General features: G+C 33.1%; 1 protein-coding gene across 1 annotated transcript; it reads left to right on the top strand.

Moving 5' to 3' along the window:
* The first annotated feature begins 1,289 nt into the window (after positions 1 to 1,289).
* Positions 1,290 to 3,434, top strand: LOC7484671 (uncharacterized). The gene has a single exon (XM_002309188.4). The coding sequence runs from the start codon at positions 1,522 to 1,524 to the stop codon at positions 3,013 to 3,015; it is 1,494 nt and encodes a 497-aa protein (XP_002309224.1). The 5' UTR covers positions 1,290 to 1,521; the 3' UTR covers positions 3,016 to 3,434.
* Positions 3,435 to 12,101: the final 8,667 nt, after the last annotated feature.

Raw genomic sequence — 12,101 nt, 5'->3', positions numbered from 1 at the left:
TTTGGAGAGAAGTTAACTCTTGATGATGTTGTGGCAGAGGATAAGGCCACTCAAACAGGTGCAGGAGCTGGATCCAGTTGTGCTACTCATGAGCTCGGATCATCCAGTAGGCGACGTAGACGTAGATAGATAGATGAATTATATTTATATATTTTTGAATTTCAATTACTTGAATATTGCATTATTGAATTATTTTAATATATATTTTGCATTCCTAAGGCTACTTGTAATTACGAAATATGAGAATTTGTTGAGTTATGTTTATATATTTTTGGATTTCAATTACTTGAATATTGCATTATTGAATTATTTTTATATATATATTACATTCCTAAGGCTACTTGTAATTACAAAATGTGAGAATTTATTGAGTTTGATTATTATGATTTTTTTGCAGGTTTTTTAAAGTAGGACAACATTTTAGGTATAGTTCCTATATAGAAAAACTCTGTTCAAATTTTGTTAAAACTATACCTAACTTTCTGATTCATGATTAGCATTATTTGAATAAAATAAGCCTATATCATATATAATGTAGCCAATTTATCAAGTGAGCCTATCATTTTCATGGGCAAAAAAAGTGTAGACTTTGTCAAGCGATCTACTATAGCTCATATTGCATTGTTTCCCTTCTTTCCCCTAGGCAATCCCGTCACAAAATTCATATTGATATCTTTTCATTTTTATTCGGGTATTAGCAATGAAGGGTGTAAAGGTTTTACAAAACTGGAAACCATGGCTTGAAATAAGTAATGATAGTATGGTTGTGTCAATGTGGTTATCATCCCTTCTTTTCAGGCTCAAAACATATTTTTCTTTCAAAATTGGACAGTTGTCAAAATGATCTAACCGTTTTTAGAAATGATCCGACTATTTTTTTAAATCAATCTTGAATTATAATTGATATCATGGTTTTAAACCACAACATTTGATTAAATATCATAGTTTAGAATCAAGACAAAATTAAAATTGATATTACAGTTTATAACTGCGATATTAAAAAAATATTACGGTTCAGAACCGTGATATCAATTATAATTTTTATTATGATTCTCAACCACGACACGTAATCAAATGTCATGTATACAAAATACAAATAAATAATGAATTAACACAAAATAATTTTTTTAATAAAATAATATAGTTTAAATATGTCACAATTCTAAACTATAACATTAATAAAATATCACATTTCTAAAATATAATATTGTCAGATTATGTAATTTCACGGAATCTTTTCTCTACCGTGTTAATTCACCATTTATTTGCATTTTATATTCTAGTTGCCCAATTCATCCTTCATCCCGACTCCAAAACCAGCACACCAGCACCAGCACCACAACCAGCTCCAGCTCCACCAACCCTATTGACAAGACAAGTCCTCTCTCTTGCAGGTGATAGCTACCTTCCAAGTCCCAATCCACCCTTTGTATTGCTTGCATCTCACTACATATTCCCTTCTTCTTCTTCTTTCCAGAAATCCACATAGAAAGAACCCAGAAACAGAAGTGAAAACTAAACATGGGTTCTGATTCAGTTTTAACATCAACGAAGCCAACACCAATACCAACTCAAGAAGACCCACCAAGCCCATCCACTTCTCTTCTTTCTTTCAACACAGACTCCGCTACTGATCCTTCCAATCCACACCACAAAAACACGACCAACTCCATAATCTTCATCTCTCTTGTACTTGTCACTTGCATCGCTCTCTCCGCTGCTTCTGCTTTTGCCTTTCTCTTCTTTTCCTCCTCCTCCTCATCTCCCTCTGCTACTCCTACAGAAATCCCCTCAGCTTCTCTACAAGCGACGACGCGTCCGTTGACCAAGCTCAACCACTCGGTCGTTCTCTTGATTTCTTCTGATGGGTTCAGGTTTGGCTACCAGTTCAAGACCCCTACACCAAATATTCATCGTTTGATTGCTAATGGGACTGAAGCTGAAACGGGTTTGATTCCTGTTTTCCCTTCTCTTACATTCCCTAATCATTACTCTATTGTCACTGGCCTTTACCCTGCTTATCATGGTATTATTAACAATCATTTTGTTGATCCAAAAACTGGAGAAGTTTTTACAATGGCAAGTCATGAGCCCAAGTGGTGGCTTGGTGAGCCAATTTGGGAGACAGTGGCTAAACAAGGGTTAAAGGCTTCTACTTATTTTTGGCCTGGTTCTGAGGTGCATAAAGGTTCTTGGACTTGCCCTCAAAAGTTTTGTATGTTTTATAATGGTTCTGTTCCTTTTGATGAACGTGTTGATACCGTTTTGAGTTATTTTGATTTGCCAGATAGTGAGATTCCTGTGTTTATGACCTTGTATTTTGAGGATCCTGATCATCAGGGTCATAAGGTGGGACCGGATGATCCGGAGATTACTGAGGCTGTTGCTGGAATTGATAGGATGATTGGGAAGTTGATTGATGGATTAGAGGAAAGAGGGGTTTTTGAGGATGTTACTATAATTATGGTTGGTGATCATGGAATGGTTGGTACATGTGATAAAAAGTTGATATTTTTGGATGATTTGGCTCCTTGGATTGATATTTTACCTGAATGGGTTCAGTCCTATACTCCTTTGCTTGCAATCCGTCCGCCACCTGGTTTTGCACCGTCGGCTGTTGTTGCAAAGATGAATGAAGGGTTGCAATCGGGGAAGGTTCAAAATGGAAAGAATTTGAAAATGTATCTTAAGGAGGAGCTGCCTAGTAGGCTTCATTATGCAGCAAGTGATAGAATTCCACCAATAATAGGGATGATTGACGAGGGTTTTAAGGTGGAGCAGAAGAGAACTAATAGGCAAGAATGTGGAGGAGCACATGGTTATGACAATGCACTTTTCTCCATGAGGACAATTTTCATTGGCCATGGTCCTCAGTTTGCAAGGGGACGAAAAGTGCCATCTTTCGAGAATGTTCAGATATACAACTTGGTTACTTCAATTCTCAATATCCAGGGTGCTCCCAATAATGGGTCTGTATCTTTTCCATCAACTGTTCTTTTGCCCAATCCTTCATAAATTATATGAATGTCATTTCAACGACGAAGTTATAGTGGGCTGGGTTGATTCTTTTGCAAGACGATATCAACAATTGTTTAAAGACGCCTGGTTGTGAGTTATTATGTGATGTGGTGGCGCAGAGGGCAACTGTATTAGTGTTGATCCTTGTGATTGTTGATTCATGTTCGGTTACATGATCACTTGGCTCCTACTTTTTTTCATTATTATGAGCTGCAGATTTAAGAGAGGAATCTAGCATAAAAAAATTAATGAACCTGTATTTTTGTAGCATGGTTGCCTGCCTTTCTTATTCTATGAGTTTGCATATTTGATGCACAATAGGAACCAGGTTTATGTTATACTTCGATTGTCTTCTAATTGTGGCCACTGCCTTAACTGCTTGTCAATATAAATAATTCTTTCTTTTTCGGTGGAAACCCAAATCAACCCAAGGTTAGCTGTTAACTTCCACAACTTCTATGCCATCTCTGCTACATGTGCTTGTCTTCATCTCAAAAGATTACATATTCAGGCTTTAGGCCAAGTTTAAGAGCTCGCACATGGTAAATATGTTTTTCATTGCCATAATTGACTTCCAACATATCAAATTAAAAGATATTCAGAGAAGATGGTAAAGTTTTATTCTTTTGGAATATTTTAAAAATGGAATGTTAGACTTGTTAAACTGGTTCACTGAATAATTATTTTATGAATTTAAAGTCCGAAAATATTTTGGCAGGTATTGGTTGTGGTCATAGATTAGAAAGGCACTAGGTGAGTGCCTAATTATTGATGCTCTTACAACACTCAAAGCAACCGATTTCTTTGTGATAGTGATCGACCATTGCTGTCTCAAAATCAGGATTGCATTCTAATTGACCATTTGATTGTTACTTAGATGTTTGTATCATAACGAGCACCAGGTCTATGTTTTGCATTTAATATTCTATGATTGCAGCAAGTGCTTTGAATGCTACAAATAGGATTGCGTGTCAACATTATAGCTGGTGGCAAGTTAGAAAAATTGTATCTTTCTGGTTGAAGGATACACCAACCAAGGATTTCTCTGTGTTTTTTGTTCTTGTATTCACATTAGCAAATTGCATGTGCAGGCTTGAGTTCATGTTTAAGATCTTGCTCACTCTTGTTAGTAAATATGCATTTCTGTAAATCTAATGGTAAAATTGTTCAATTTATTGACTAGAACATTAAGTTGTTAAAATTAACATATTGAAATATGCTGTTAGATTTTGTTTGTGGCTATAGATTATGGAGGCATTAGTGATTGCGTTGGCATTAATTTTCTCACAGCAACTTTAAGAACCCATTTTTTTGTCATAAAATATCTCAAAATCAGGACTGCTTTCTAATTGACCTTACAGAGTGTTTCAGATCATAAGAAAAGAGAGTGTGGATTCTTGTGAAGACAATTCTGTTGTTGTGTGCATGTATTAAATCAACACTGGAAACTCTTATGATCCACAGGCAAGTTTGTTTTAGGATTAAAGGTGAAATGTGTTGATGAGTTGACCTTGTTCATATGCTTCCTTCATCTTCTCCCGTAGGTGAGGACAAGAAAGCCTTCGTGCATTAGAGTTCAGCTGGAAATCAGAGGTTACGTGGGAATATGTGATGCAACCATGTTGCGGTGCTCAGTTGCTTGCCTTGTAAGACAATTTGAGTGCTCGGCTAGATCACTGGGTTTCGAAGCAATATTAAGAATTAAACGAAGGACATTAGAGAATGAATTGATGTTGCAACTGCTGAAGTTGCTTATAATGAAAGATGCTACAAGATTAAATGGAATTATGGTACTGTTTGTTGAGCACAGAAGTAAACAAGTGGAAGTCCCAGGTTTCCTATGTTCTTTGGTACCTGAACTTCTCCAATGAACATTGATTTAGAAACAGAGAACCTGAGAGCATCCCTGTTTTCTTGTCTGTACCATTTCGCTTAATTTGGTCTGTATACCATATAGCCGTGTTTCTGTGAAACACCTACAAGTTGGAAAAGGAAAGCATTGCTTATAAAGGTCAGCTGCACATACCATTCAATGAACGTACGAGGCCTTTCAAAAGCTTTCAGTGAGTCATAGTTGCCAATCAGGACTGAACTAAGCTGAGACCTGGTAACCACGTGTAGCATAATTCCATTCAATTATAGCTCAGTAGTCACACATATCCTGTAGAAAATCAATAGTTCCGTTGCGGAGACGGACCCAAGGAGTCAATATTTATGAGGTTTTTTTTTTTTTTTTTTCCATACAATCGACGTAAACTTGTAATGTATTAAATGTACCTGGTCAAAACCTAATCTGACTATAAAAACTCATGCTTTGTTGCGGATACTGAACATAAATTTATAATATATCAAATTGAAACGGTGGAAACAATGTTGTCCGAACTCCATTTTTTTTAAAATAAATTATATGCGACGTTTTCTTGAATGTGAAAAATGGGCAGACCATGAAGAATTCTTGTACAATATCTCTAAACTTGGTTTAGCGTGTTAATTTTTAAATTTTAAACCTTTTGGGTAAATTACTTTCCTAACTTGACTTTTAAATTAAAGTATATTAGAGTTATCAAGATATAATGTAGTTGTTATGATATGTTCAAAGATAACCTGAATAATTGATCAAAACATGAGTCCGTTTAAAAAAATAATGAAATTTTTTATTTTAATAATGAGATAATATACTAGATCACTCTTAGTCAAATTCATGATTTAGAGCATGAACATGATCATAATGCACTAACCTAGTTGAGTAGCTATCTTTTTTTTTTTTCCCCTTATCTTATTGTCTTCCCGGTTGGGCCTTCTTTAGGCTTGTGTTTGATTAAAATCGATATTAAATTGAAAAGTTATTAGAGATTCACAAACTAAATTGAAAGGAGAGAGCATGGGTTAAGGTGGGATAAGATTTGAGACTCAATTCAGTAACTGTCTTAATTTTTTTCTCTCTTCTCTTATTCTCTCTCTAGTTGGGCCTCCTTTGAGTTTGTGTTAGATGAATTTAGGTACTAAATTAAAAAGTTATTAGAGATTCACATACTAAATTAAAAGGAGAGGGTTTGGGTTTGAGTGGGATGAGATTCAGGACTCAATTGGAAGGTTATGATAAAATCAGGGACTAACTAAACAAAAGGAGCAAAAAATATTTGGTGCATGTAATGCATGTGCTAATGTGTAAGGAGAGCTGTTGAGTGTGAGTGTCGTATATAGGCTTCTTCGATCTTTAAAGATGAACTTTTTTAGTGTCACTGGAATTCTCTCGGGAGGCCATTCTTTATAAGGCAACGCGTGGTGTTTATCTTGCCATGATGTGATGTTGAAGACCATTATTTCTTCTATCTCTTTTTTTTTCTCTCTCTCCTTCCCTTGCTTTCTGCCATTGAATTTTATGTTATTCCCTTAAGGGTTGTCTTTTTACCTAATTATCAAATTCTTCTAGTTTTAATCTCTTTGAAAACAGAAAATTCAAACAAATTTTTGCAAGATGTTTCTCTATTTATGCAAGAAGGCCACAACAAGAAAATAAAAACAAAATATCAACAAAATAGATCAACATAAAAGATCAATAAAAAAAATAACATGGCAAAAAAAAAAAATGCACTTTCGCACATAGTGCAATTGAGCTTGCAGCACAACAACTGCAACAATGAATTCCCTAGCTGCTTTAGTTTTTCTTAATATATCCAGGACCTCTCTTTTTGTAAATAGAAATAAAAAATAAAAACTAAAAACTATGTGCAGCATGAAAAGTCAACCCTTTTCTCCCTGATGATGGAGAAAACCTAATTCTCAAACTTCAATTTATAGTACTGCTTTGGAGAAGATTCTAAGAGCTTCCTCGGCAAACGTTTTGAAGAAATAAAAGGGACATTGGGGCTGGTTGCTAATAATTTTTTTTTCTAATTATAAAATATTAATTTTATTTATAAAATATTAATTTATAAAATACTATTATTTTATAAAATAGTAATCTAGTAATCAAATTAAAAATTATCATGAAAAAGTTATACTTGTTAATTAATAAAAAATATTTTACATTGTATTTAAAGTAAAATTAATAAATTTATGATATTAACTAAATATAAAAATGTAAGAAGAAAAACATTAATATTTGACATTGTTGCCAAAAAGTGTTTGTTTATAAAAAAAATTATATTATTCATTAATTTGAAAATAGTGAAAATTTTATAAAAACAAGACTTTGGAGAATTTAAAAAATCTGTTTTCAAAACTCAATACAAATTTTAAAAACTAAAAAAATAATTTTTTTGAATAAAAAAATATTATATTTGAACATAAAATTTCTGGTATAAAAAATAGCTTTGATTTCTAGAAAACTATGTTCACATAAAATGAAAAATAGGATTTTGTGTTCTGATTTGTTTTTTTTTATAGAATTAGAAAATACCTTTATCAATTCTTTAATTTATAAATAGTTTAGAAAAACATTTTTGATTGTTTTAATCATGAAAAATGATAACAATATTATGATATTATAAAAAAATATCATTGAAATAAATAAGCATATATAAGTAAAACCTTAAAATCTAATTAGAAAAGATTTTTATTTGAATTTGTTTTTTAATTTTCAAAGTGGAAACAATTTTTCAAATTCATCAAATGTTCATGTTTTCTACATTCTCTTACGTAAAATATGAAAACTAGATATAGAAAATAAAAAAAAATATTTTTTACAATTAAATAAATCCTTTGTTTTCTTTTTAACTGTAGTTTTTTCTTAATAAAAAAATAAAGTATTATTCTATTTCTTGACCATTGCTTTAGCTTGATCTTCAAAGGTTGAGGAGGTAGCAGCGGTTTCAAAACTCCAAAAGCAGTTTTCTCAGTCCACATTGAAAATGAATCTTCTATCACTGTCGAAACAAACGTGATTAATTAATGGCAGAAAATGAAAGATTGAACTTTCTTCTTTCAAATGGCGTATTGGAAAGATGTGCCGGCCGAGAGCAAGTTTTATTTTCGACCTCATAAAATGCTACAATAAAATTTGTGTCTGGCTTTTCTTTTTCTTTTTCTTTTTCCTTTTCTTTTTAATTCCTATATATAAATTTTTTAAGAATATGGATCCAAAGATATTCGACCACACCTACTCGTTGGCTTTGAAGCATGGTTGTTTTGGACCAAAACACTTATTTATTCGCAAAGGGTGAATTGGCCATTAGAGCATGACATGTGACAAAGTGGAGCAAATTTCAAGCTTTTTTTAGAGTTGATTATTGGGCTTCGAAGATTCTAGATGAGGAGCTTGGCTCATGGTCCATGAAATCCTACAAAATAAGTCTCTTATTAATATAAAACACTTAAATCAATAAGTATACATGAAAAGTATAACCTTAAAAGTTGTGTGTTACAATTTACATAGGTAGTAAATGAAGATAAAAAAAGGTAAAAGATGTGGAGAAAAAAAAAGGAATGTTTTTATGTTTATATGTGAAATAACGAGTTGAATTCTTTACCTTGTGATTCATAGACATTTATATACCTTTGAATCATGTCAACTTGCATAAATAAGAGGGAAAATATGGGATATGCAATATATTTAAAAAGTAATTATATGAGATAGTAGCTACTAATAATGAGTTGTTACACTGTTGAGTGTGAATTGATATGGACATGTGGGCATGCTCTAGCATAAATGATTAGTACTTAAAATTGCATTATTATTAAGGCTTTATATCATCATATTGTACTTTTAGTATCATTAAATTCCCTAACTTAAGCATGTTTTATAGTAACAAGTCTGATAATATAAGATAGCTTTAATTTATGGTAAATGCTCATTTTAAATGCAGGCAAATCTCACAATTCAAAGGATTAATTGATGTGATTAACTATTGAAAATAAAAGGACAAAGAAAGGGATAAGGTTAGAGAAGAGATGTTGGATCAAACTGGAACATTATTCAGTCATTTGATCATATCTAGAGCTGTGGACCTTGGATTGATGTTTGGTTTATTGTTTTGGAAAGTTCAGACATAGGCCTACAACTTGCATGAAGAGTGGAAGACCCAAATCTGCCGTTTTCAAATTCAAAGATTAGTCACAAAAGAGAAGTCAGAATCTGTCCTGCAATCCAACCTAAATACTGCTCAGAAGTTTACCCATAGATGGAGTTATAGAAAGCCAAATGACATCATATTTGATGGGTGAAAATATAAGACAATTTACAATAACTTTCATAGGACCACCTGCTCCAATTCTGATGTTAGCAATGACATTTCATCCAGACAATAACTTGAGGGCTATCCACCATGTCCACCAGAAGCACTACTCAATATTTTATCCATATCTCGAGTTGTAGTGATCCAAATGTTATGAAATGTTGTGGGTGGAAAGTGGAGATGATTTCCAACAACTTTCATGAAGAACACTTTGCCAAATTCTGATTGCCTCAATGTCATTTCATCCAGCCAAAATGCTTGAGTGCTGCTATCCACCAAGTCCACTAAATCAATAGTTGGCCACTACATCAATAATCAATTACCAAATGAATAGTTATGAATTTTAGCCTATAAAAAGAAGCATTTGTCATTCATTTAGGCATCTTGGTTTTCATATCAAGATCATTTTCTTGCTTTCTCTCTTTGTAATGTTCAAGTTTTCTTTCATGTTATATTAATCTCTTGTTTATGCTTTTCATTTCCTTTACTACTCTTCGTTAACTTATATCATAATTATGTTATTATCTTGTTTAATTATGTTCTTCTTCTTCATTATGTCTAGCTAAGTTAATATTGTCAATGTGAAAATGTTTCACTAATGGTGTTAAAATATGTATAATATAAACTCAACATGAACTTCAATATTTATATCCAAGAAAGTTAGTTATTAATATGTCTTATCTTTTTATCTTACTAATTCTTAATACCTTGCTTGTTAAATGATTAATCTAGATTTGTGTTGTATAACACTTGGTATAATAAATGCTTGATCCTTCATAGTCTTTGGCCGACATCGTTGTTATGACCTTGATTTGTTATTAACATAAGTTAGCATCATGAATTCCTGACAATATTTAAGAGTATGATGTTACTAAAATAAAATAATTAATATGATAATGTTAAAAATTTATAATGAACTATAAAGGATAAATCATCTGATTGGAACCTCCTTTGTGTGTGGTTTCCAATTGAGTAATAAAAAGAGTTTACACTATACTTATTTCTAATATCATTAGTGGACCCTCTAACCTTGACATCTGTTTTTATTATTGTTTAATCCTCACATTAATCTCACATCTTAAATATCTCTTTAACTCTTTGTTAATATATATATATAAAATTTATATAGTTGACATCCCTATGGATCGATCCTGGTCTTGCCGGGTTATTTATTACTTTGACACTCCTGTACTTGGAATAAGACATCAACTCTTTGATCGTGTCAATAAGCATGCCTTAACATTATTTATATGATAAAGAAGTCATGTTAATATTAAATGCTAAGTACCAACCACACATAAGGTTGGTTAGCACAAGTAAACCCAACAATTGGGTTCAGGCATGGGCAACCTAATCCTAATTTTAGGGTACTATGGTAGAGTTAGGTTCGAGAATGGTTATCATGAACCCAACTTGGATAGTGGCAGATTGGGCCACTTAGGCCTAAGATAGGACCTCCAAGGCCATCCTCGAGACCTTACCTGGTGATTGGCTCAAGATGGTGGGACCCTCTAGGTCCAAGCCCGGGCCTAAATCTAAGCCAGATAAACTCTAGTGTAGGGACCTCTAAGGCACAAGCTTGAGCCCTCTCCTGGGTATGATGGGCTCGGGTTAGCTTATCTCAAACCCATCACCCATGGGTGACTTGGGTTAGAGCATGTGAATCCCATACCTATTAGTAGCCCACCTTAAATCTTTAAATTTGGAGCAACTCAAAGACTTAAAGTTGCATCCAAACAATCTATTAAAAGGTCACATCGTTTAATATCCTTATGTGTGACTATGATTGTGAATCATAGGGAATCTAAAGGTTTTCATATCCAAGAGTGTAATTATGATTACGAAACATGAGAATTCAAAGGACAACACGTTAGAACGTGGAAGAGAGGTTAAATTTTTGCACCTTTTAAAATTTAAAATTGACAAAAAAAGATTGTGGCACATATCTAAATCATGAAACACGTGACTGGAGGGGATAAGACCTTATTAATGAGGGGCAAACCTATATAATCCCTGTAACCACCTCTTCTCTTCATTTCTTCATAAATCAAAAGTTTTTCTCTTATTTTTGAAGGTTTTTAGGTAACAATTCTTATCGTTAAGCCATCAAATCACCTCAAAAAATATATGGCCTTGATTTTGGTCATTGATGAAGACATTCGGGGTTTGATTTGACATTTATTTAGACTGCATAAAAGAGATCTCAATCACTATTAGTGTTTTACTCTATTGTTGATCCAGTATTTAATTATAATACTACTAACCCTCAAGCTAAAAACATCTCACACTCGATAAAATTTGTGATATTCTTGAATTTATAAAAGATGGACCTAAACAGGCCAACAAACTAGTGTGAGGTGTTTATAAATAGGAGAGCCCTATGAGGAGACTAGTTTAGGCCTAAAAGGTTAGAATAAAAGAGGAGAGATAAGTTCGGGCATGCTAAGGCCAAACTAAAAGAAGAGAGACCATTTGGACCCAAGGCTAGCAATATTGGAAATAAAGGTAAAGGACCTTTTATGGAGACAACCCTCAGGGTAATCAAATAGTCTAAGACTCATTTAGATGACATATGACCTATCAAAACCACCATAGTCCACATTGGAGATGCTAATGCTAGACTAAAAAAGGGATACATAACCAAAACTCCCTCATCATGTAAATATAATTGATAGGCAAATTAAAAAGGCTTAGACAGGGGGCTAGAAATAATTGAGTTCATCTACATGTTTAAGTATGGGTATGAGCAATGCCTTATTGGTTTCACAAGTAGAATATTTTCCCATTATAATATATATGTTATCCAATTGCACCTAAACAAGTAGTAAAACCTAGATACATATGAGAATGTAAGGGGAATCTTAGGGATGGGGTAACTAGGTTTTTCAAAACACATATACGTAGTGA

Source organism: Populus trichocarpa, chromosome 6 (assembly GCF_000002775.5).
Source record: "Populus trichocarpa isolate Nisqually-1 chromosome 6, P.trichocarpa_v4.1, whole genome shotgun sequence".
NCBI lineage: Eukaryota > Viridiplantae > Streptophyta > Magnoliopsida > Malpighiales > Salicaceae > Populus > Populus trichocarpa.
The sequence above is the reverse complement of the archived record's forward strand: the minus strand, read 5'-3'. Positions and strand labels throughout refer to the sequence as shown.

What these genes read in the sequence shown, in the direction of transcription:
- LOC7484671 (XM_002309188.4), top strand. Translation starts at nt 1,522, where the DNA reads ATGGGTTCTGATTCAGTTTTAACATCAACGAAGCCAACACCAATACCA.